The sequence below is a fragment of the Garra rufa genome, chromosome 24, assembly GCF_049309525.1.
Source record: "Garra rufa chromosome 24, GarRuf1.0, whole genome shotgun sequence".
NCBI lineage: Eukaryota > Metazoa > Chordata > Actinopteri > Cypriniformes > Cyprinidae > Garra > Garra rufa.
Window position 1 is genome coordinate 21098881 of NC_133384.1, and position 27845 is coordinate 21126725.

The following is a 27845-nucleotide window of genomic DNA, read 5'->3' on the forward strand; positions in this document are numbered from 1 at the left end:
GGTTCTGATTCGGTTCTACGCTGGAGAAGCTTAACAGGTAGATACATTGTAAATTGTGTAATATGCTGCTCAAAGTGATACACAGAAATCGATGTTATCCAGTACAGACGTGCTAAAGGCGTGCGTTCACACTGGCTTTCCGAGTGCATTTGTGCAATTACCACCAGCATTATGTCTCTGGAAAATCAACATTACAACTTTTAGATCTGCAATGCATTTTGGAAGTCTCTTCTCGTCTATGTTAAAGATTTGTTAAACTTTGAGATTTATAAATTATAATGTGTTTATTACAGCTATGTGTCTGACCTTGTTAAGATCCAAGTTCAAGACTCTTTTTTTGAATGAGTGTTTTGTAATATTAGCCTTATTTATTTATTAATTTATTATGATCCAGCATAAAATGGATTCGAGGAGACAGTTATGGCAGGTGTATATCATGTGGAACAGGATATGGATCGCAAAATATATTTTATGATAGCTTATTTTATTGCTGCTATCAATAAATACAATTTTCAAAGATATAAATGCTGCACTGAATCTGAAAAACGTCACAGAGCAGCTTGTCATATCTCAAGCAGTGAAGTGTTTTCCGAGTCTCTTTGCAGAATATAAAAATTCAGGGTTGTCAACACATAAACACAAGGTTTCAGACACACTAGAGATGTTATAATACATGTTGTCAAGAATTCTGGTGTCTCTTGATGTCTGTGTTTTGATCCCCAATGTCAAAATCTCTTCTCTCTCCCCAGATCTTCCTCACTCATGGCAACGTTTAGCAGCAGTGACTGGCTGTGGAATGACTCAGAGCATTCTGTCAGTCCTGGGGGGAACTACAGCCTGATATCAGACATTGAAGAAGTGAAGAGGAATTACTATGCCATGCTATATTCCCTACTCATCTTGGCTATTGTGTTTGGGAACGTTCTGGTGTGTATTGCTGTGCTTCGAGAGAAAGCTCTCCAGACCACCACCAACTATCTGGTGGTCAGCTTGGCTGTTGCTGATCTCTTGGTTGCCTCGCTGGTCATGCCCTGGGCGGTCTATTTGGAAGTGAGTACACAAGAACCAACTGTACACTCTTAAAAATAATGGTGCTTGAAAAGGTTCTTCAAGCGTTGCCATAAAAGAACCATTTTTGGTTCCACAAAGAAACATTCAGTCAAAGGTTCTTTGAAGAACAATTTCTTTCTTACATAGAAAGGACATTATTAAAACAGTGAATGTGACATAAGTGGTTCAACCGTAATTTTATATAGCTACGAGAATACTTTTTGTGCAATGCATCATCAATTGGCCATATTGGTGGCACTGAACATAAACAGTGCCACTGAAATGAACGAAACTCACATATTTAGCTGATTATTGCTGCTAAAAATGGTCAATAATTGTCATGTTTTGGGCTGTACTAAACGTTCGGACCAGGAAAAACATTTGGAGTACTACAGACTGCCAAAAGTTATAAAAAATCAAGGAGAAGAGTGCAAAAAACTGTCTGAAGGTCTATCTCACCTAGAAGCCTTTTTCACAACATGTAGCTTTCTGTTAGTCAACATGGCAAATTCACATGACAAAACTGAAACCGATGCGAAATCTGCTTGGGGACTGCAAAAACAAAGTCAATGTCTCAAGGGATCCACAAACCAGAAACCAGACTTCCAATCATTTTCTTCAATCAATAGTTGATTACTTGACATCCAAGATTTAAATCAGCAATAACCAGTAAAAAGCAATATAATAGAGCGCTGCAGGGATGACTTCAAATCACAGAAGACTACTTCGACATTCCCTCAAGACTTTCCCATGGAGTTTTAATAATTTGTGAGTAAGGTCTGTTGTATACGTACCTTGACAATACTTTAACATTTTGAAGCTGTAATTGTTGTTGTTTTAAAAAACAACATGTGACCCTGGACCACATAAGGGTTCATTTTTTGAAATTGAGATTCATACATTACCAGAAAGCCGAATAAATAAGTAATAAACAAGTTTTCCATTGATGTATGGTTTGTTAGGATAGGAGAATATTTGGCCGAGATACAACTATTTGGAAATCTAGAATCTGAGGGTGCAAAAAAATCAAAATATTGAGAAAATCGTCTTTTAAGTTGTCCAAATGAAGTTCTTAGCAATGCATATTACTAATCAAAAATTAAGTTTTGATATATTTACAATAGGAAATTTACAAAATATCATCATGGAACATGATCTTTACTTAATATCCTAATGATTTTTGGCATTAAAGAAAAATCTATAATTTTGACCCACACAATGTATTTTTGGATATTGCTACAAATATTTTGTGGTCCAGGGTCGCATATGTAAATAAGAATGTTCAGGGTGTAGTGTTTGGCGTTTATGCTTTAGAACAAAACATTCAAGTATCATCAAGTTGTTTACCACAGACCTTATTTTACTCATATATTGTAAAACCCAATTATAAAAGCCTATAGGAAAATCTCAAGGGAACCTATAGCGAATTAGTCTTCCGGGTTTTGACGTCATCCCTGCAGCACTCTGTTTGAAAGCCTATAGACTGAAGAGCAGCAGTTAATGGTTCACAAGTCAAACTTCATTCAGTGTCCTTTAAATAATCAATAATTACTTATGTCTTTAGTTAAGGATTAAATTCTTTTATCCATCAAAGGAAAAACAGCTGTTTTACTTACAGAGATACAATTCATATAGCACCTGAATGATATGGTACAATGTTTTTACCCTAAACACCCTAAACGATTTTACCATTAAATGTTAAATTTACTGGCAAATGTTACATTGCACCTCGTTAAACATTGTTTTTTTTTAAATACAAAAATACTGTATTATATAAAATGTCTTAAAGAGATAGTTCACCCAATATTTGAAAATCACCCCATGATTTACTCACATTTTTAATATAACTCCAATTGTATTTGTCTGAAAGAAGAAAGTCATATAAATCTAGAACGGCTTGAGGGTGAGTAAATCATGGGGTACTTTTCAAATATCCGGGCCATAATTTTAATAATTCCCGTAATGTCGCTGTTATTTTTGAAACATTTCGACATTATTCTTGAAATTTTTACTTTATTCTCAAAATATTTCAACTTCGTTGTCTTAAGCATTTTGATATTATTCTCGAAACATTTCAACTTCGTTGTCCTAAACATTTCGATATTATTCTCTTAATTTGACTTTATTCTTAAAAAATTCCAAATTTATTCTTGAAATTTTGACTTTATTATAGAAACATTTCAACTTTGTTGTCCTAAACATTTTTTTTTTATTCTTGTAATTTTGACTTTATTCACGAAACCTTTAATCTTTTTTTCCAGAAACATTTTGACTTTATTCTCACAATTTTTACTTTATTCTTGTAATTTTTCTTTATTTTCAAGACATTTCGACGTTATTCTCAAAATTTTGACTTTATTCTCATAATTTCGTCTTTATTCTTAAATCATTTGGACTTTATTCTCGAAATTTGAACTTTATTCTCAAAATATTTAAACTTTATTCTCGTAATTTCGACTTTATTCTCAAAACATTTCAACTTTATTCTTTAAACGTTTTGACTTTAAGTCATATAGACCTAGCATGGCTTGTAAATCATGGGTAATTTTCAAATATTGGATGAACTATCCCTTTAATCAACCTGAATACATTGAATTACATCTGCAGTATAATTCTTACTGTGTAATAACATATTTCCTTCACTCTTCCCTGGTTTTGGTGGTAACATTTAAAAACCTTCATTCAGAGACAGCCTACCAACTGGGTTAAATTTGGCTGCACATCTCTTGAATGGCTGCAGTAGAAGGCATTGTGCTGCTCTTGATTAATACCAGAAAAGAAGACCTTCCTGTCAAGATGCACTACACCAGCAAGTCTGATTCAAGAGCTTGCAGTTCATTCATCTCTGTCGGAGCCTTATTACACCTCCCTTGCTACTCGAATGACGTTATTGTTGTAGGTCCTCTGAGAGATGGACCAAGAGTCCGTTTCCCCGGTAGAACATTCATTATTTGTAAAACGAGTGTGTGATACAAGGTGTTCAGGGTCTTCCTTATATTTGGTGGTAGCATGGCTAGAAATAAGTCACTCACAGTTACGACATATTCTGTCCATTTCCTTTCAAGTTTTTTGTCCAATTAGTCCCTTAATATGAACGTGTTGTACTTGTGCAGGTGGTTGGCGGAGCTTGGCTTTTCAGTCGCTTGTATTGCAATGTCTTTGTGACCCTGGATGTGATGATGTGCACTGCAAGCATACTCAACCTGTGTGCCATCAGCATCGACAGGTAGGGAGTTGATAATAAATGTCTACTTCGTGTTTGTGTTTCTTGTTTTAGGAAAGGAATATTCTGGGTTTGCAATGTGTTTTTACACTCTTTAATGTGGAGTGACAGATTGCTGTACTCACCTCAGTTTAAGTGGCATGTGAATCAGTCATCTTTTCGATTACAGTGAGACAATCGTTTCATGAAATTAGGCTATGTTTTTTTTTTCCCATTCCTTCTGATGTTTCTTAACATTTATATTGTGCTATAAACTTGAAATAAAGAGGAAATACACATTTATAATTTGTATTTCAAGATAAAACTGTCAAAATTTGAAAGCAATTGTTAAGGAATGAAAGATTGGATGCTACAGATGTTTTTGCAGAGTAGGTGGTGGAATTTTCACAGAGAAAACAGTATAATTTAATAAAACGAATGTCTCATTATAATGAAAAAGATGACTGATTCACATGAATACAGTGATTTGTCTCGCCACATTGAAGAGTGTGAAAAACACATTATTGCAATAAACATTGTTTGTATTTCGCTATAAAACTGACAGATTTGAAAGCTGAGACTTTGTTTTATATTAAAAGTGCCAAAAGCACAAAGCTTATTGCTATTATTGGGTGGCTGGCGCACTACTAACAGGCCTGATGAGTGCAATCTAAGATGTGAAATATTATTTTCAAGCATACTGTCCCTTTGAGTTCATGACACATGGTATGATTTCTGCTAATAATCCCACATTTATTCAAATCAGTTCCGGTGGCCTGGCAACTTCTCCTGGTGCTCCCAATCCAGGCCATAACTTTAAATACTACAATTAAATTAGTGTAGTTTCGCCGTTATTCTCGAAATTTTGACTTTATTCTCGAAACATTTAGACTTTGTTGTCCTAAACACTTTGATATTACGCTTGTAATTTTGACTTTATTTTCGAAAAATTCCGACTTTATTCTCAAAATTTTCACTTTATTATAGACAAATTTTGACTTGTTTGTCCTAAACATTGACTTTATTCTTGTCATTTTGACTTCATTCTCAAAACATTTCGACTTTATTCTCGAAACATATTTACTTTATTCTCAAAATGTTTCGACTTCATTCTGGAAATATTTTGACTTTACTCTCATAATTTTGACTTTATTCCTGAAACATTTAGACTTTATTCTTGTAATGTAGACTTTATTCTCAAAATATTTAGATTTTATTCTCAAAATATTAGGACTTTAATCTCGTCATTTCAGATTTTTTTTTTATGTGGCACTAAAATGCTGTTGTAAAAATGACTGAAACCTTGAATTTTTGCATATTTTTTATAAAACAATGGATATCCATATTTGAAACAATTTGTGTGATAATTAACATGATGCCAAAAATGCTGTTGAATGAGCTTTATTGAACTCAAAATAGTCCTTTCATATGGTATCGGCAAGTGACATATGCATCATTATCACCTTTATACACAGACCTGGGAGGGGTCCTTGTTTTAATTTTGATTGCATGGCATGAGTGTGAAAACATATAGAAGTTTAATTAGTTGGAGAAGGGCAAGGGTGAAACGCTGATCATAAAGGATGAAGCGGAAGGGCTGAGAAAAAATGATTCGTTAAAAAGCTGGGGGGAGAGAAGAGAACATATTTAGGTTGATCATGCCTTTCAGAGTGACCTGGTTCACCCCTCTCTTCTCTCAGTGGTATTCTGTACTAGTAACAGCAGTCTGCTGTAGATCTAAAAACCGCTCACGAAAAGCAAATACAATTGCATTTGTGCATCATTCTGTTGAAAGGGTCGAGCATGATTAATCCCTCTTTGGTGTATAGATGTTGCAAATTCTCTTTCAGTGTCCTGGCATACATGAGACTTATTAATTTTTAATCAGATATTTTCTTTTTAACGCTTCGTGGCAGATGTAGAAAAAGCTTTGTAGTGAAAGCTTATCTGAAATTGAGTTTGATCTTCTTTTCTTCATATCTCAAGGAATGGTGTGTTCAAAAATTACTTTGTGGGGTCATTTAAAAATTGTGTTTAATCTCATAACTCCTCCTTTTATGCTTCAGTGACTGTGACCTTTTTTCTTATCAGTATTCCCATTTCTCCTGAGATTAATTCTTGCGTCTGTAAAGGTATACGGCTGTGGTGATGCCCGTGCTATACAACACCACTCACAGCTCCCGCAAAAGGGTTTCAGTCATGATTGCCACAGTTTGGGTCCTCGCCTTTGCAGTCTCATGCCCCCTGCTGTTTGGATTCAACACTACAGGTGAGCTACTGTATAGTGTTCCTCCAGATCAACTACTAGAGGGTTGTGATTAAAAAACAGGCCATACAGGGAAAATAATGCTTAAAAAATGCAAATACATGCAAATAACCATATGAGCATGCACTGTTAATATGGGCAATATTATATTGCCCCAATTGAGGCAGCCATGGCCTAATGGTGAGGAACACCGGCAGGAATTGAAGGTGGGGATTGTGAATAAACAGCGCTCTTTCCACCTTCAATACCATGACTTGAGCAAGGTACTGAACCCCCAGTTGCTCCCCGGGCACTGGAGCAATGGCTGCCCACTGCTCCGGTGTGTGTTCACAGTGTGTGTGTGTGTGTGTGTTCACTTCTCACTGCTGTGTGTGTGCACTTGGATGGGTTAAATGCAGAGGACCATTTTCGAGTATGGGTCACCATACTTGACAATACGTCATGACTTTCACTTTTTCAAACGTCACGACTTTCACAATCTGCTTCCTAAAGCAAAATCTGTCGAGAACCAGCGTTTTTGTCCATTGGTGTGAAATCATCGCTTCCTACTGAAGTGTTGCCATGAAATCTTGTAAAGGCCTAATGAATAACAAATGGGTTTGGATTTAGGAGTGACAAATTTAATAAAGAGATGTTTTATAATTAGTGTTGGGGAGTAGCATATAAAGGCAGCAAGCCTTTAAAGGTATAGTTCAGGCAGAAATGAAGGTTCTGTCATTAATTACTCACCCTCATGTCGTTCCAAACCCGTAAGACCTTTGTTCATCTTCGGAACACAAATGAAGATATTTTTGATGAAATACGTAAGCTTTCTGACCCTGCTTAGACAGCAACGCAACTACCACTTTCAAGGCCCAGAAAGGTACTGAACTTGGTAAAACTTCTTTTAAATATGCCACCACTTCAGATTGGAATCTTCTCCAAAAGGAGATGAAGTTACAAAACTTGGTGTCAAATAATCATTGTAAGTCTTTGTTATAATTTAGAGAGAAACCAAATTGTGTGTGATTGTTTTTAATGTGTTATTTGCTGTCTTTGTAATGTCTGTTGTAATCTTGTTAAATGTAAAATTGGCCGCCTACCTTGGCCAGGATACTCCTGGAAAAGAGATTTTAATCTCAGTGAGTTTTCTCACATCAGTGGTTTAACAGTAATTATTATTTTTATGACGCTACAGGAATACTTCACTACACTTTCTTTCTGCACAAAAAGTATTCTCAAAGCTTCTTAAAAACAACTGATGTCAGACAATTTGAACAATGTCAGTTTCTGTGCTGTCTATGCAGGGTTAGAAAGCTCTCAGATTTCTTCAAAAATATCTTGATTTGTGTTTCGAAGATGAATGAAGGTCTTAAGGGTTTGGAACGACATGAGGGTGGGTACTTAAAGGAGTAGTTTACTTCCAGAACAAAAAATTAAACATAATTTACTCACCCTCTTGTCATCCAAGATGTTCAGGTCTTTCTTTCTTCAGTCATAAAGAAATTAAGCTTTTTGAGGAAAACATTTCAGGATTTCTTTCCATTTAATGGACTTCTATGGTGTCCCCGAGTGTGAACTTCCAAAATGCAGTTTAAATGCAGCTTCAAAGGACTCTAAATGATTCCAGCCGAGGAAGAAGGGTCTTATCTAGTAAAACGATTTTTAACCTTAAATGCTTGCCTTGTCAATCTGTTTAGAAAATGACCCATCGTTTTGCTAGATAAGACACTTCTTCCTCAGCTGGAATCATTTAGAGCCCTTTGAAGCTGCATTTTGGAAGTTCAAATTCGGGGGCACCATAGAGGTCCACTATATGGAGAGAAATCCTGAAATGTTTTCCTTAAAAAGTTGTTTTTTTATCGACTGAAGAAAGAAAGACATTAACATCTTGAATGACAAGGGGGTGAGTAAATTATCTGTAAATTTTTGTTCTGGAAATCATTTTTGGGTGAACTATCCCTTTAATAGCAGAACAGTAAATCACAGATTCACTGATCCATCTCAGGCCCTGCATAGAAGTGTAGCACCTTAATCCTTATTCGTATTCTAGAGAGCATTTTTGATTGTTTCTGTCAACTTTTAGTGGTACACTAACATATAAGCTTCAAAGCTACTGAACACTACTTATTAAAAGGTTGAAATAATTAAGATTTTAAAAAAGTTTTTAAATAAGTCTTTTATGCTCACCCAGGCTGAATTTATTTTATCAAAAATACAGCAAAAAGGGTAACTGTGAAAATATCATGATGATTCAAATGAACTGCTTTTTAATTTGAATAGATTTTGAAATGTAATTTATTTGTGTGAACGCAAAGCTGAATTTTTAGCAAGCATGGTTGCCAGATTGCAAAAAAAAAAAATGCAACACCAGGCAGAAAATGTATCTTTTTAACAGAGAATCGCTGATTTGTGGATTTGAACTCCTGATATCTGGCAACCGCACACATGAAAGATTGCGTAGTAAAGGGGTCCATGTACTACAGTCCTCAAGAATATTTTGTCTCCTTTTTTTAAATGAAAATAAAAAAAGAGATTTTGGTAGACGTTTTTTTTTAAAATACATTTAGTTTTGTCTTTCATAGCCATCGATATAGCATTTTAATATAGTCACAGTTATCATTTATTGACCTTATTGTCGTCTCGTCATCGTCTGGTTTTAGTCATGGGAAAAAAACTCATGAATGAACATTTTTCATAGTTTTTGTTAACAAAATTAACAAATAATGTGTTATATTCAGTGCGGTCAAACGATTAATTGTGATTAATCACATCCAAATTAAAGTTTTCATTCACAAAATAAAAATACATACATATAATATATAAATATTCAAAATATGTACTGTATGTGTTTCTGTATACATAATAAATATACACCGTATACACAAATATGCAAAAAATTTTACTTTGGATGCGATTAATCGCGATTAATCATTTGACAGTACTAGTTACATTACTTTATAAATCTGGGCAGGGCTTGCTTGTTTGTTATTAATATAAAACAAGTTATATTTAAATAGTAACTCTTGTAAATTCAAAAGTTATGTGTTACTTGACTTGAACTGTTACTTGTTACTTGAACTACATAATTCATTTTAATTGTAATGCGTTACCCCAACACTGTTAGTGAGTATATAAGAGATTTCTCTCAAAAACATAACAAAAAAATCTTTATTTATTGTTTTTTTTAGTAATACTAACTGACTAAAAACTAAATTTTAATTACATGGAAGCTTTAATGTATTTTGCATCTATCAAAAGGGTAGCCTGACTGTTAATCAACAACTTTACATGATGTATAGTTTGATAACCTACAAGTATGGCTTCCTCAACCATGTGGTTTCAAAATACAGTAAAGCACTTGAGTGTTTATCTTGAGGGCTAATTTTATAGCTATAGCTTTCAGTGAGCTTCCATCAGATGTCGATGAATTAGTTTGCGATGAAATTAACCATCCATTTAATTAGAGTAATCAGTTAATTAGTTTCACGGTGAGATATAATGAATGTCATCTCTCTCTCACACACGCGCGCCTCCTAGATATGCATGCGATTTGTTCTGCTTTGGCTGCATGTGCTGCAGATGGGGAAGAAGGACTTTGAGGCTCTAATTATGCTGCCGCAGAAACAATTTTATACATCACAGATTACTGCTGATAAGACTATTGATTATACTTTCAACACAGCTGGCATCATTACTGCATACACAGTGATACTATTTCATATCTGTGATTTTCAGTCTTAATTACTTTATGTTAGACAATGGAATATACTACAGCAAACAAAAGAATCACAACACAAAGTATGACAAACATGCTGTGTGTTTGTGTTTTGCAGATGACCCTGCAGTGTGTTCGATCTCAAATCCCGATTTTGTTGTCTACTCATCTGTGGTGTCATTTTACCTGCCGTTCGTGGTGACCCTACTGGTCTACGTGCGCATCTACATCTTTCTCAGAAGGAGACGGAAGAGAATCACCTTCCGTCAAGGCAGTGGCAAAGTTCAGCCAGCATCTGGGCCATCTGCGGTAAGAGTAGATATATTTCACATTATCCCCACAAACTGTTTTGGATTCTCTACTCTACTTAAAACACACAAAATGCACCAGTAACTGTGGATAATGACTAGATGTATCAGTTACCGGTGGTAAGTATAGATTAGATCTAAGCTCCAACTTGGATCATTAGCAGGCAATCTTGGATCGAAACTTTGTATTACATTTCACTTAAATTCAAAGAAGCTTGGAATCCAGTCTGTCTTTGTTAGAAAACATTACTTGGTTGTTTTATTCAGTGCAACAACTCTCCCTATCAGCGGATAGAGCCTTTGTATCATTGGATTCATGTGAAAGTAAGATGCACAGTCAGGTCTTTGGAAAAGTTCCAGCGAAGCCATTCGGCTACGCGCCCTAGGAATTTTATTGCAAGATTTAGTTCCAGCTAACTGGAGCAAAATTTGATATGGAGAAAAGCTTTGTAGGCTGCCCTAAATATTTTTCTTCCTGTTAAAAAGGCTCTTTTTCCCACTCTGTCTAATTTAAATAAAGGAAATGAAGTCCAAGCACAGGCTTACATGTATTAGCTGTAAATTGATTTACAGATGTGGGTGATTTTGTACTGTTCATCTTTTAAATGAAACAATCAGCTTTTTTATTGAAGAAACAGTTTACTCAAAAAATGAAAATTGACATTATTTACCCTCATGTCCTTCCAAACTTGCATGGCTTTCTTTTCTCTGTGAGACACAAAAGAAGATGTTTTTAAAATGTCTTTTGTGTCATTAATAATAAATATAAATAAATAATGAAATAAACAGATGTGACAAATCAATTCACTCCTTTTTTTAATCCCTGAAAAACCTAAACAGTCTCAATTATCAGGCCATTTTGAAATTCTGAGGGAGGGACTGTCCCTTATTAGCATATTTGTGCACTCAGTCGGTTGAACGCTGTCCACAATTTTCTCCGCACTCGAGAGAAAAAGTGAACATAAGAGTCTTCGCTTTCTCCTGACATCACAGCCACTAAGGACGCAGTGGATTAGTTTCGTTTTTTAAGGGTAATGCGCCACCTAATACACAAAAAATGAAAGGGGTGAGCAGTGGCTCATTATCATTTAAAGAGACATGCATCGAAATGGGTCTGAACAGAGCTGTTTTTGACAAGGTAAAAAGAGTGTTGTTTTACACGATCATTGAGGAATTTTAAAAAAAGTATGTTGCAGACATTTCATGAAGACCCTAAAGAATCATACGAACTTGTGGAAAATAGGCACCTGATGTCCCCCTTAAGTTTCTTAATGATAATTCTATTTAAATGAGGTAGATGATCCATTCCAGTCATATACAGTGCCTTGTGAAAGTATTCAAACCCTTTCATTTTTTTTTGACATTTTGTTATGTTGCTGCCTTATGTTGAACAGCTTTAAATTACTTTTTTTCACATCAGTCTACATTCCATACACCCTAATGGCAAAGCAAAAAACAGGTTTTTAACAGATTTGCTAATTTATTAAAAATTAAAATCCTAAATGATTCTATTGCATAAGTATTCATACCCTTATCTGGAAAAGTTGAAAATTAGCTCATATTGCTTATAGATGTTACTACACTTTTGAGTGACGTTAACCTGTGGCAAATTCAATTGAATGGGTATGATTTGGAAAGGCACATACAGTGGGTATGGAAAGTATTCAGACCCCCTTAAATGTTTCACTCTTTGTTATATTGCAGCCATTTGCTGAAATCATTTAAGTTCATTTTTTTCCTCATTAATGTACACACAGCACCTCATATTGACAGAAAAATACAGAATTGTTGACATTTTTGCAGGTTTATTAAAAAACCTTCATTTGAGTCCAGCTGTGTTTGATTATACTGATTGGACTTGATTAGGAAAGCCACACACCTGTCTATAGCTCACAGTGCATGTCAGAGCAAATGAGAATCATGAGGTCAAAGGAACTGCCTGAAGAACTCAGAGACAGAATTGTGGCAACGCACAGATCTGGCCAAGGTTACAAAAAAATTTGTACTGCACTTAAGGTTCCTCAGATCACAGTGGCCTCCATAATCCTTAAATGGAAGACGTTTGGGACGACCAGTACCCTTCCAAGAGCTGGCCGTCCAGCCAAACTGAGTTATCGGGGGAGAAGAGCCTTGGTGAGAGAGGTAAAGAAGAACCCAAAGATCACTGTGGCTGAGCTCCAAAGATGCAGTCGGGAGATGGGAGAAAGTTGTAGAAAGTCAACCATCACTGCAGCCCTCCAACAGTCGGGCCTTTATGGCAGAGTGGCCCGATGGAAGCCTCTCCTCAGTGCAAGACACATGAAAGCCCGCATGGCGTTTGCTAAAAAACACGTGAAGGACTCCAAGATGGTGAGAAATAAGATTCTCTGGTCTGATGAGACCAAGATAGAGCTTTTTGGCCTTAATTCTAAACGGTATGTGTGGAGAAAACCAGGCACCGCTCATCACCTGTCCAATACAGTCCCAACAGTGAAGCATGGTGGTGGCAATATCATGCTGTGGGGGTGTTTTTCAGCTGCAGGGACAGGATGACTGGTTGCAATCGAGGGAAAGATGAATGCGGCCTGGATAAAAACCTTTTCCAGAGTGCTCAGGACCTCAGACTGTGCCGCAGGTTTACCTTCCAACAAGACAATGACCCTAAGCACACAGCTAAAAGAACGAAGGAGTGGCTTCACAACAACCCCGTGACTGTTCTTGAATGGCCCAGCCAGAGCCCTGACTTAAACCCAATTGTGCATCTCTGGAGAGACCTAAAAATGGCTGTCCACCAACGTTTACCATCCAACCTGACAGAACTGGAGAGGATCTGCAAGGAGGAATGGCAGAGGTTCCCCAAATCCAGGTTTCTACTAAATACTAAGCAAAGGGTCTGAATACTTAGTACCATGTGATATTTCAGTTTTTCTTTTTTAATAAATCTGCAAAAATGTCAACAATTCTGTGTTTTTCTGTCAATATGGGGTGCTGTGTGTACATTAATGAGGGAAAAAAATGAACTTAAATGATTTCAGCAAATGGCTGCAATATAACAAAGAGTGAAATATTTAAGGGGGTCTGAATACTTTCCGTACCCACTGTATGTCTTAATATACACATCTGGGAAAGAGTTCAGAAAAAAATCTGCTGCTTTGATGATTCATAGAAGCATGTAGTCTCCATTACCCTTAATGGACAAAAGTTTGAAACAACCATGACTCTTCCTAGAGCTGGCCTCCTGGCCCAACTGAGCAATTGATGGAAAAGGACCTTGTCTAGAGTGATGACCAAGGACCTAATGGTCACTCTATTTGAGCTCCATGATCATATGTGGAGAAACCTACAGACGGACCAACATCACTGCAACACTCCACTGTTTTTCAGCGACAGGGACTGAGGAACTTGTCAGAGTAGAAGAAAAGCTTAATGCACCAAAATATAGAGATAGCTTATAGACAATCTGTGAATGTCCTTATTTAAGTGGCCCAGCCAGAGCCTGGGCTTGAACCCAATTAAATATTTCCGAAGAAACCTACAAATATCTGCCAGACCCCATTGAAGCTGACAGAGCTTGAGAGGTGAGGAGAAGAATGGCAGATAATTGCCAAATGTTAATGTGCAAATTTTGTCGAATCATACCCAAAAAGTCTTGAGGCTATAAGGTGCTTCAGCTAAGTACTGATTTAAGGGCATGAATACTTATGCAATGTACTTATTTCAGTTGTTTTAATTTGAATACATTTGTGAAGCTGTGACAATTCTTGCTTTGTCATTATGGTGCATGGAGTGTAGATTGATGTGGGGAAAAAGTCATTTAAAAGAGTTTAACGTAAAACGCAAGGTACTGTAAAGGGCTTCAGTGAAACGACACAGTCCACTACTGGCATCTATTGAAAATCAGATTTTGTTTTAAAACTCTTTTTCCATAGCAGCCTACTTCAATTTTCCTGTCTTGTTCGCCTTTTTTCTGCTCCCCAAATTTGTTTTACAAGCTTTTGCATTGTCTTTGTTTCCCACCCGCTGACTCTTTAACATTTCTCCGCAGGAGACATGCTTACAAGACGACGCTCACAAAGAGAAAAGAGACCTTTCCCCCATCAGGATCAATGTGATAAGTGTGCGTATGCCATTGTGTTTGCCTGCATGTGTGTATAGAAACGTGTGACTACTCTAATCTTGCATGAAATGAGGCTTCTCAGAGCAACAGAGCCTGTGAAGAACTCTTACAAGGTATTTTGGGATTGCTGGCAGCATTCTCACTCCTGTTTTAGCATAGCGAGTGCGTTTCTGTTGCCGTGCCTCCACAGACTTATCCCTGCGGCTGTAAGCTGTGAACTGGAAATTTGTGGCTCTGACATATGGGCCCCAACTTGCTCTGGCTGGTGATTTACTCCTCTCACTGGCACAGTATGTTTGTCGAAAATGTTTCCACAGGAGTCACATCAAAGTTAGGACTAACAAGCTTTGGGAGGGAGCTACAGGAAATGCGGCTGCAATGCAGGTTTTAGTTGAGACCTTGGGATCAGAGCTGTAATATAAAGAGGGGAGATAGTGATTAATTGACAAAAATAGAGGATGTGATGTACTTAATTAGACATTTGCATTAAAGGGATATTTGCATTGATTTAGCAGGTGAGTTTTATGTTTTTGAAATCTCTTATGCTCACCAAGGCTAATAATTTTACCAAAAACAAAGTAAAAAAGTGAAATATTATTACAATTTAAAATTATTATTTTAATATATTTTAAAATATAATTTACTTGTGTGAGGGCAAAGCTGAATTTTCAGCATTATTAATCTATCTTCATTGTCATGTGATCCATCAGAAATCCTAATATGTTGATTTGGTGATAAAAAAACATTTCTTATTATCACAGTTCAAAACAGTTGTACTGCTTAATACACTAAGATTAAGATTTGTAATGTTTTTTAAGAAGTCTCATCTGCTCGCCAAGCCTGCATTTAGTCTAAAATACAGCAAAAACAGTACAATTTTAAAATATATTTACTATTTAAATATATTTTAAAATGTGATTTATTCCTGTGATTTCAAAGCTGATTTTTACTCCAGTCACATGATCCTTCTGAAATCATTCTAATATGTGACCCTGGACCACAAAACCAGTCTTAAGTCGCTGGGGTATATTTGTAGCAATAGCCAAAAATACATAGTATGGGTCAAAATTATTGATTTTTCTTTTATGCCAAAAATCATTAGGAAATAAAGTAAAGATCATATTCCATGAAGATTTTTTGTAAAATTCCTACTATAAATATATCAAAATATAATTTTTGATTAGTAATATGCATTGTTAAGAACTTAATTGGACAACTTTAAAGGTGATTTTCTCAGTATTTTGATTTTTTTGCATCCTCAGATTCCAGATTTTCAAATAGATGTATCTCGGCCAAATATTGTAATATCTTAACAAACCATATATCAATAGAAATCTTATTTATTGAGCTTTCATATGATGTATATATCTCAGTTCTGTAAAATTAAACCTTATGACTGGTTTTGTGGTCCAGGGTCACATATTTTGATTTGCGGCTCAAATAACTTTATTATTATTATTATATTGAAAACAGATAAATAGATTTTTTTGGGGTTTCTTTAATGAACAGAAATTTTAGAAGAACAGCATTTATCTGAAATAGAAATCTTTTGTAACATATTAAATGTCTTTAAAATCACATTTGATCAATTTAAAGCATCATAAATAAATGTATTAATTTCTATTAAAAAAAATCATAATGACCCTAAACTTTTGATAGAGTACAGAATATATAGAAAAAATAAATATATAGGCTATAGTAACTACATACTATGAATAAAATAGATAAAATATCTGAAAGTGACATTTTGTCACATATTGTCACAGATCAGGCAGGAACACACGAACAACGACGTAAATAAAAGACGTACATTTAATAAATCCAAAGGGAAACAGGCAGACACAGGAACACGGAGTGGTAACATTAAAGACCAACAAGAATACAGGGGAAAACACACACCTTAAATAGACAGACTGAGTCTAGAGGCGAAGGTGGGGCGACGACTGACCAGGGCGGAGCCGGAGGGACGATGGAGCCCGGTGGAGCTGGTGGACCGACGGGCGACGGCGGAGACGAGGGAGCAGAGAGCCGGGGTGGAGCCGCAGGGTCGGAGGGCCGAGGCGGAGTCCAAGACTCTGAGGCTGGAGGCGATGGTGAGGGATCCTCCAGCCATGACACCGATGGAGACTGGCAGACCCGCGGCGAACCCACCGCACAGATGGTGGGCTGAGGGTGAGCAAGGGGACTGACAGATGACAGCGGGGATTCATGAAGGCTGGGTGGAACCAGCGGAGATTCAGGCTTAGGCAGAAGAGGGAGGGTGGGTGGGAAATCCAGGCAGATGGGTATTTCCGTGAAACAGTCAATTAAGTCCCCAGAGTTGTGCTCTTGCTCACCCCCAGTGGCGGTGCAGTGGACGGGGCTCTCTACAGCCCTCTCTTGCTCCATGAAGCACTCCACCGTCGCTGATGTAGTAGCCGGCTCTCGCACCTGGTCGGAAGTTTTGACCCCATCGGCGCTCCATAACTCTGTCGCTCGGGGCTCGGGCTTCCCGTCTACGATGGGCTCATAATCCGCAGGTCGGGGTGGCTGGCTGGGCTCTGGGTCTGGAGTGGCACTGACGAGGTTCTCCTGGAAACGGGTGGGAAACGAGGGTTTGTTTCTCGCCAGTGTCCACTCCACAAATGCGGCAAAGTCCGCTCGAGGGCCGTCCTCGGACGACGGCGCTCTGCATGATGCATTGAGGCTTGCATCATAGAACATACAGAGCGCGTCGTCCGGGTAGCTGGTGGTATGAACTACGAGCTGGAACATCAAAGTGTAACCCTCGAGCGGTAAATCCCCCTGCTTCAGCCGGAGGAGGATGAATTCTGGACGGAGGAAGGACTCCATGGGGAAAACACTACGGAAACAAAAAGACGGTGAAAAACGAACGGGAAACAAAACGGAGGTGAACACGCCAAGAAAATAAACTGTATTGGTCGGTCACAGATCAGGCAGGAACACACGAACAACGACGTAAATAAAAGACGTACATTTAATAAATCCAAAGGGAAACAGGCAGACACAGGAACACGGAGTGGTAACATTAAAGACCGACAAGAATACAGGGGAAAACACACACCTTAAATAGACAGACTGATTACAACATCCAGGTGACAACAATGAGGGAGAAACCAAAACACTCAGAACTGCGGGGGAAAATGGGAGAAACCAACATGAAAGTCCGGGGGTGTGACACATATATGCTCAAAACAAGACAAAATGTTTTACCATTAGGGTGAGCAAACATATTAAATAGTAATAATACTAAAAAAAAAAAAAGCTTTTATATCTAAAGTCATCTTGTTTTAAAGAGGTTTTAATATTTTAATGGAAAATGACAATTGTTTCTGTTTATATTGTTGATTTGAGAAAGATAATCCACTATGCACTATCAAAAAGCCTTTTAAATAACTTTTAAAAAGTCTAATTTTCCATATGTTCCATAATGCAGTGTCAATGTTTTTATAGGAAATTATACTAATATATGATGAGAGAGTTTAAAGATTATGGCTGCAAAAACAGCAAATGTGTAGTCAGTAGCAAGAGTTACTGATATATCGCCCTTTCTTAAGGAATTGCATAGTCAAGAAGGCAATCCAAAACTAGTCCAATGTGTAAAGCACTGTGAAATCAGCTTCATATTGCAACAAAAATACTCCTTGAGACGATATCATTCTATTCAAGGAAATGACGACAGCATTCCTCCTTGTGCTAATTAATTATAGAACAGACATGCTTGCAGGGATAAAGATATTCTGCGCGCCTTGAAGTTTGCATGCTTGCATTTGATCTCCCTATCTGTGCAGGAAACCAAGGAGCAGGTGATACGTCCGCGGCTTCTCGCCAGCTGTCCGTGGCGTAAGCGGCCCCAAACCGCCCCTGCCGAGAACTCTCTGCTGCCTCCTGTGATTACGCTGAACTACTGCAGCATCAGCCAGGCGTCCTATGCTCGCACTGAGCAAGATGCAAACCGTGAGGAAGAGGAGGGTGGGGACGAGGAGCAGGTGACAGTTAGGAGCTGTGAGGTGAAGAAGTTGTCAAATGGACGCACACACACCACCCTGCATCCAACGAGGCCCGCTCGCGCCATGGTGTGTCCCAGTCAGGTCCGCTGTAGAAGTATGCACTCCAAGGAAAAGAAAGCCACACAGATGTTGGCCATCGTTCTGGGTGAGAGGCTTGAACAGCTTGTACAGTCTCTATTATTAGATTCCTAGGTTTGAAAAAAATTAAACCGTTAGTTTTGCATTTCTGTTAAATGCTTCTTCTTTTAAAGGGATAGTTCACCCAAAAATGAAAATTGTGTCATTAATTACTTACCCTCATGTTGTTCCAAAACCAAAAGACCTTCGTTCATCTTCAGGACACAAAATAAGATATCTGATGAAATCAGAGAGCTTTCTGACCCTGCATAGACAGAAATGAAACTACCATGTTCAAGGCCTAGAAAGGTAGTAAAGATATCATTAAAATAGTCCATCAGTGGTTCAACCATAATGTTATGAAGCTACGAGAATACTTGTTACGAGAAGTTGTTACAAACCTGTATGAATTTGTTTCTTATACTTAACACAAAAGAAGATATTTTGAAGAATGTGTATAACCAAACCGTTTCTACATTCTACATTTTTAGGGGCAATATCCCTTTAAAGTAAAGAAAGGTGGTATACTTTCACATTACTGAGCTTCTGAAATTCCTCTTACTACCTTTTACAATTTTCTACAATTAAATCTGCACAAACTGAGTTGACAGACTTTGTTTTGTCAGTAATTTCATTATATTGCAGGCAGCTCCTTTATAGGACCAATCTAAGATTAAAGTTGGAAAACCCACTGGCTAAAATTGTTAGAAAGTTTGCCATTCAACAGTAATGGCATCATTGTAACATCTGCATACTTCATTGTGTTTGGTCTTCCTTCATGCATTTATTTGCATACTGACTTGTTTTTTGACTTCCATTTGTCACCCTGAGCGTCATGACAATAGTGACACAATGATGTGACATTTAATTTACGCCGAACTTGAAAACTGTCTCACTTTACATTCTATCTTGTTTTGGCCCAAGGCTATTTGTATTCATAATTTGCAAGGTTAAACTCACTTTGTCTGTTTTCTCTTGGTGCCTCAGGTGAGATCATATATGCATTATGTAATAAGTTACAATAAATGATCACTAAAAGATTAAATAGAAGGTCAAATATTCATAAGGAAGAGCTGATGTTAAAAAGTTTGGGGTCTGTAAGATTTTTGTTTTTGAAAGAAGTCTCTTTATGCAAAGGCAGCATTTATTTAATTAAAAATACAGTAAAAACAGATATTAATATATTTTAAAACATAATTTATTTCAGTGAAGGCAAAGCTGAATTTTCAACAGCCATTACTCCAGTCTCCAGTGTCACAAGATTCTTCAGAAATCATTGCAATGATCTTTGGTGCTTAAGAAACATTTATTATTATCAATGTTGAAAACATTTGTGCTTCTTAAAGGGCTAGTTCACCCAAAATTAAAAATTATGTCATTAATTACTCACCTTCATGTCATTCCAAACCCTTAAGACCTTTGTTTATCTTTGGAACACAAATTAAGATATTTTTAATAAAATCCAAAAAGCTTCCTGGCCCTGCATAGACAGCAACGTTCAAGGCCTAGAAAGGTAGTAAGGACATTGTTAAAATAGTCCATGTGACATCAGTGGTTCAACCGTAATTTGCCGTAAAATACCACCATTTAATGCAAAAATAATTTCTTAAAAAAAACAAAAACTTACTGACAAAACAAATCTGTGGTGTGAAACATTGAGAATAAGAAGTCCTGTGATCAAGCTCCAGGTGAAGCCATCAGCATGTTATTTTGTAATTTCGCTGACTTGATTAACTCGACCTCTGTCGCACATCATTTTCAACACTGATATTCATCCCTATCTCATGTCTCAGAGTTCAGAAAAGAGGTGACAGGGAGGGAAATGTAATTTCTGAAATTCATCGTCTTGCTGATTGCTTACAGCAAATTGATTCCATGATTTTTATCTTCACTATTGCAAAATTGTTTTTCTTTCATATCAGGTGTCCTGACACCTCCCCCCTTCAACCCGAGCACATGCCACTATACTATTTTTTCAATCAATGATTCACTTAGTTTCTCATCTGATATTTTGAAAGTGGGTTTCAGAGTCGCTGTAAAGCTCAGTCTGCGCCTGGCATGTGCGTGTACAGCTTGTCAGATTGCGACAAGAAGCCACCTGGGGAAAAACTAAGATGCTGAATGCCAGTCGCTTCACACAACACCTACAGAGTACAATCAGACTCCAACAAACTAGTTTTATACAACATCAAGTACCAATTTGGCTCTATTGGTGTCAACTGATGACCCATGAGTCAAGTGATAAATGACGCTGATGGTAATCTGAGATGTCTGCTTAATTGAGGAGGAAATTAAATCACACTCATGAAGACAGATGTCTTGGATCGAGGAAATGGCTCAGCTGCCTGAGTCCAAAGTCAATTGGTCAGGGTTGCCACATGACCATTTTGACAGTGGTCAAGGTTTTTGAGTGCTAAAAATACAGTTTTTTTCCATTACAAAATTGAAAAGTTTACCTGTACTGCTGCTCCTGTACCTGAACTGTACTGCTTGCTCTTTTCAAAAGGACGAAAAGGTGCCATAAAAGTCTATTGAATATTTTATGTCAGGAGCAGACCACAATTAGAGTCATTATTCACTGACAATTATCCAATCCGTTAAGCTGTTTGCCACAACAACCAGATGAGTCTGATTCTAAATGAATCATTCTAACTGTGTTTGTGAACTGGATCAAATGATGATTGAAAAGAGATCACTACTCAGTACTCACTATGAGTTTTTCTAAATAAACTACTCTTTTACTCTTACTCAAGTAGTTTTTTGGACAAGTACTCTTTTATTCTATTCACACTATATTTTTGGAATGTAATGGTACTTTTACTCGAGACAGATGACTTCGAAATGGCTCAACTGCCTCAGTTCAAAGTCAATTGGTCAGAGTTGTTGCATGATTATTTTGACAGTGGTCAACATTTTTGAGTCCTAAAAACACCTGTTTTTGTTCCTGAGTTCAAGGAGTAGTTCATCCAAAAAATGCCTCTTCACAAAAGGTGAAAAGTTTGAAGAACTGTACTGCTTGCTCTTTTCAAAACAGGCAAAAAAGCACCATAAAGTAATGTGAGGAACAGACTAACGACACTGATAGTTGTCCAATCCATTGAACTGTTTGCCATCACAGCCAGATCACTGAGTCAGTGAGTTGAACTCAAGAACTGAATCAATTTTGATTCTAAATTAATCATTCAAACTGCTTTTGTGAACTGGATCAAATGATTCATTAAACTTTTACTCTTACTCAAGTAGTTTTTTGGACGAGTACTTTTTACTTCACTTGTCAGTTCCACTCAGAACTTCAGGTGGTCAGGGTTGTCACTATTACGACTATTTTGAAAGTGGTCAAGGTTTTGAGTGCTAAAAACACCTGTTTTTCTTTTTTTTTCTTTTTTTTTTTTTTGTCTCCATAGTAAATTCAGCCAAGCTGTTTGTCCTTCCAGAAACTCTACATGAAAAAACACTTTAGAAGTAGAAGTTCAAAGAGTAGTTCACCCAAAAATGGCTCACAAAAGGTCTTTGCACTTTTCAAAACAGATGAAAAGGCACCATAAAGTCTGTTGAATAGTTTTATGTGAGGAACAGACTAAAATTAAAGTCATTATTCACTGATAATTGTCCAATCCATTCAGCTGTCATCCAGCCATCACGACCGGATCATTTAGTCAGTGAGCTGAACTCAAGAACTGAATCAATCTGTTTCTAAATGAATCATTCAAACTGCTTTGGATCAAATGAATCATTGAAAAGAGCTCAGTACTCACTACTCATGAGTACTTTTAAATAAGCTACTCTTACTCAAGTAGTGTTTTAGACAAGTACTTTTTGCTGATACTACATTTTTTTATTTGTAAGGGTATTTTTGTCTTGAGACAGATGTCTTGGATTGAGGAAATGGCTCAGCTGCCTCAGTTCAACGTTAGTTGGTCAGGGTTGTTATGTGACCATTTTGACAGTGGTCAAGGTTTTTAAGTGCTAAAAACACCTGTTTTAGATTCCATTTCAAATTCAACAAAGCTATTCGTCCTTTGCAAAACTCCTACTTATAAAAACATTTATGCCTTTATTAGCTTTATTTCTTCTGTGCGTCACAAAAGGAGAAAAGATTGAAGAATGGTGCTGGTTGCTCTTTTCAAAACAGATGAGAAAGCACTATAAAAGTCTGTTGCATAGTTTTATGTGAGGAACAGACCAAAATTAAAGTCATTATTCACTGATAATTGTCCAATCCATTAAACTGTTGGCCACTACAACCAGATCACTGAGTCAGTGAGTTGAACTCGAGGACTGAATCGATCTGATTCTAAATGAACCATTCAAACTGCTTTTGTGAATGATTCATTGAAAATATGAAGTTTTATTTTTATATTTTCAGTTACCTCTTTCATTTTAATTTTAGCCTTTTTGTTGCTTGTCATTTTTATTCATTTTTGTTTGAGCAATTATTTTAATATTTCTATTTATCTGTTTTTTTTTTTATTTCAGTTTTACTCTTAATATTTCAACATATTTCACACAATGCTATACGTTGGCTTCAAAAGACTAAAGTCATATGAGTCACTTTTTTAATGTTTTTTTTTTTTTTTGTCTTTTATAGTCTATTGTTCCTTTTGACACTTTAAAGCTCCAGTCCCCATTTATTGTAATTGCATGAAAAAGAGTGACAAGCACATTACAGTTTGTCCTTCTGTGTTACACTGAAAAGATAAAATCATGCTGTCACGTGTGAATTATAAGGAAATTGCGACTTTTTATCTCACAATTCTGACTTTGTCAGCTAGAAACTCACAATTGCGCGTTATAATGTCACAATTGATAGACATAAAGAGTTTGTATCTCACAATTCTTCTGACTTTATTTCTCAAAATTGCGAGATATAAACTCACAATTCAAATTTTCTTACTTGTGACATTTTTCTCAGAATTGCGTTTATATTGTGAGATGTAAATTCGCAATTCTGAAAACATAGTCCTTTTTTCCCTTCAAAACTGGACTTTATAAATCGCAATTGCGGGTTTAAATCTCACAATTCTGAGAAAAACTGCAATTTTTTTATCTAGCAATTCTGACTTTATTTCTGGAAATACTGAGAACAAAAATCAGAATTGCAATTGTGAGTTTATAGCTCACAATTCTATTTTTATTACGAGTTCACAATTCTGTGCTCACAGTTCTGAGAAAAAAAGTCAGATAAAACGTCAAAATAACCTTTTTTATTTTTATTCAGTGGCGGAAACTGGCTTCCATAGAATTATAATGAATAATTTCCTGTTCCTGTTTATTCAGTGTACGTGTTTTTTGTCTTGCAGGGGTTTTTCTGATTTGCTGGCTGCCCTTTTTTGTGACCCACATCCTAAACACCCACTGCAGAGCTTGTCACATTCCTCCTGAGCTCTACAGCGCCTTCACTTGGCTCGGCTATGTTAACAGTGCTCTCAATCCAGTCATCTACACCACGTTCAACATTGAGTTCCGCAGAGCCTTTATTAAAATCCTGAGCTGCTAAACCATTGGCTGCACTCCCATATAATGCACAATTCAGTTTCCAGACATTATGGATTCCATTTTGGGATGCAAAGTGCCATATGCATTGGATATTAAAGACCTTGAACAGTCTGAATATGTTCGAGGTGATTTCATATTTACTACAAAGCGCACTACACTTGCGATTTGTGGATTAGCATTCAACCGAATCTACATCAAATTCTTTGAGACTACAGACCAATCTGGAGTTCCAGTTGGTGCTTTACACCTGACAACAAAGCCTAAAATATCTTCAGGACTTTATTCTCCATCTCATCACCTTGTCGCATACGGAGCGAATTCTGAGGTCATCACATGTCTGCATGCGTCACACCGCTGAATGAAACTGAATTGAGTTTTGCCTGAAACTCTTCGGGTGTAAAATGGCAAAGAAAACTATTTATGTGGATACAAAGGCTAGTGATTTGTCAAAGGGACCATAAAGCAGGTGGACCAAAGGAGCGTGAAGTTGTAAAAGATCCAAGACTGTGTTGTGCCTTTAATGGTTTCTCCCTCCTAAGGGCAAGTTTCGTGATCCAACTGCATATCAGGATATAAAGGAGAAGGGATGGTGATGATTGTTATGGATGAAATATGATTTTGTGCTGTGAATTAAAACTACATTGAATCCCATAAGCCCTGGTGTCTTTTGAAATATATACATGGTGGCATTATATCCATTATCCATAGGCCTCATCAGATTTGTGATACAAATAATATTTATATAAATATAAATACAGTTGAGGTCAAAAGTTTACATTTCCCACAATCTGCAAAATGTGGATATGCAGCTAGTATAGGTTTGAAGATCAGGGTAAATGTAACTTATTTTGTCTTTTGGGAAACATTCTGAGCTTCTGAAGGGTGGTACTAAATGAAAAAATATGAAATTTATAGGCAAAATAAGAAAAATGTACACATCTCCATTCTGTTCAAAAGTTTTCACCTTCGGGCTCTTAATGCATTGTTTTTCCTTCTGGAGCATCAGTGAGCATTTAAACCTTTTGTAATAATTGCATATGAGTCCCTCAGTTGTCTTCAGTGTGAAAAGATCTCAAAAATCATACAGTCATTGTTGGAAAGGGTTCAAATATACAAAAATGCTGGAAAACCAAAGAATTTTCTGAAGAACAGCAGACAGTTTATCTGTTCAGGACAGACTATAAACTCAAGAACAACTGTCACTTAACAAAAAAAAAAAAACACAGATGTGGATCATTCAGGTAAGAACACATTATTAGGAATCAAGGGGATGTAAACTTCTGAACAGGGTGATTTTTATAAATTCAACTATTATTTTCTCTTGTGGACTATATGTAAACATCTTTTATCTTATTAGGGTCAGTACTAAATAAGCACTAACATTCATTTTGCATGATTTTTGTAAAATAATTCACATTTTGCAGATTCTGAAAGGGAAATGTAAACTTTTACCTCAACTGTATGTACACAAATATTCAAAATTTTGGGGCTGGTAAGATTTTTATATTCTTTTTGAAAGAAGTCTCTTATGCTTACCAGTAAAACTTCCACATATAATGTTTTCATGCCATTTTAAGTCTTATTTTAGTTTAGTTTACTTACTTTTTAAATTAGTTTTCCCATTAATGCCATTATATCATTCGTTCAGACTGATTCGCAAAGGTGGAAAGATCACAAACACAAGAGGCCGGATTTATCGTGTAAACTAATCAAAGCCAAACATTATCAGTCATATCCAATCATATCGCAATGGAGGCATTGCCTCCTCTCACGTGACTTTCCCCAATTAATTCTCAATTACCCCATACCAAACTCAACACACGCTTTAGGGTGTCTGATAAAACTCAATGGGCTCAGGGGAGGTGAGAGACGTGGACTCCCACTGTAACTTTACCCGCTGGTGTCGCTGTTGGACAATGTTTCTTTAGAAAAATCAGCTATGTTTTGTAACATTGCCAATGTTTTATTTTTGTACTATGCATTTTTTTCCATCTAATATTTTGAGGAAACACTGCCTCCCTTGTTTTCTATAATACTAGCCACAAACTTTTGAATGGCAGTGTGTGGACATTTTGATATCTGTACTATATATAAATATATATATATATATTTGTAAAGCTGACTGATATGGGAAATATGAACCCATGGTCTCCTATCTTGTTCAGCTACAAGACAAACACATCTTACACACAGTATTGAATCACAAGTTCTTTAAAAGTGATTTTTTTGCCCTTATCTCATGTATTATTCATGCTCAAGGAAAGAAACGTGCCAGGACTACAACCGCGAGGAAAAAATAGATGCATGGTGCCTTTGCACATACTACGTGCAGAAACGTTGGATTGGAAAGACAAAAGCGATGAAGGTTGAAGGAGAAATATAAAGAATGTAACCCAAGGAGATGAGTGTGTCTGAAAGTAGATAAGTCAGTTTGTTGATTTGAAGTGAGTGAGTGAGTGAAAAGGTGCGACTGAAAGAATTAAAACAAGCGAGATGATTGGACAAGAGCGCGATTAACTGTGAATGTGACCGAAAGCTTTGAATAGACAAGAAATAAAGATGCTTTGAATTTCAACTAGCGTTGATGGAGAGCTCAGCTGGAATCCAGCTGATTATACAGAGAAAGATTTTGCAAAAGCGTCATGCTCAAGTGTGGCTTGACCCAAATTGTAGCTTTTCTAGACACACATTTGGATACTCTGCATGTGTGCCCTAATGAGTGTGTGTGAGTGCTAGTACAATAGAGTGACAATGTGAGTGATGGCCTCCTCTAACTAATTACTAAATGCTGGCGAGTCTCCAGGCCTCTCCTGAGCTCCGGTTTTAATGTGTGTGGTCTGGCACGCACGCAGAATCATGGCTCTAACTTGCTGTCAGTGCGAGTGACAGCTAGTGAATTCAAACTGGCGTTTCTCTCACAAAATCCGGCCCTCCTTCGGTCGTTCTGTTCTCGACTCTTCGTATCTGTCTAACGCACTCACTTCCTGCTGTAGATCCCGATCTGGCTGCACAAAGGGGTCCTGTCAGTTTGCAAATCGTTTCTTTATGAGAGAGTGTGCGTATACATGTTTTAGTGGCTGGACCCCATGCTGGCATTTGTTCTAACTAGCCGCTAAGCTACATTTAATAACGGCTCAAAATAGAGGTGGGCTGTTGGAAAGATGTGTGAAATTTTATATAAGCTTCTGACTTTCACATTATGCCTCTGACCACCCACCCGCCTATCACATATGGACAGAGCAGGCTAACTCAATCACACCTGGGGAAAGGTCCATATGGGACCTCTCTATATCACACACACGCACACAAACAAACACAAATCTAAATGGGAACCACAGGCGTTTTTTCTGAGGAGGCAAGGGAAGCAGTGTCACCTAAATGGCCTTCTCTGAGCCCATTGAGTTTTAACAGACTCCCTAAAACATGCGGTGAGTTTGGTGGGGGGTAATTGAGAATGAATGGGGAAAGTCACATGAGAAAGGAGGCAATGCCTCCATCCCGATATGATTGGATATGACTGGTGATGACTAGTTATGTTCGGCTGTGATTGGTTCATGCGATAAATCCTGCCTCTTTTGTTTGTGTGCATTTGCGAATCAGTCT

The 27845-nt window shown here is 37.1% G+C and overlaps 1 protein-coding gene across 1 annotated transcript; it reads left to right on the forward strand.

The window, feature by feature from the left end:
- The first annotated feature begins 762 nt into the window (after window positions 1-762).
- On the forward strand, window positions 763-24883 carry drd3 (dopamine receptor D3). Its single transcript, XM_073830511.1, has 8 exons — window positions 763-1050; window positions 4164-4276; window positions 6385-6521; window positions 10334-10524; window positions 14548-14623; window positions 14710-14714; window positions 18420-18774; window positions 24047-24883. Exons 1-8 carry the CDS (start codon window positions 763-765, stop codon window positions 24241-24243), a joined length of 1362 nt encoding a protein of 453 aa, XP_073686612.1. The 3' UTR covers window positions 24244-24883.
- The last annotated feature ends 2962 nt before the right edge of the window (window positions 24884-27845 follow it).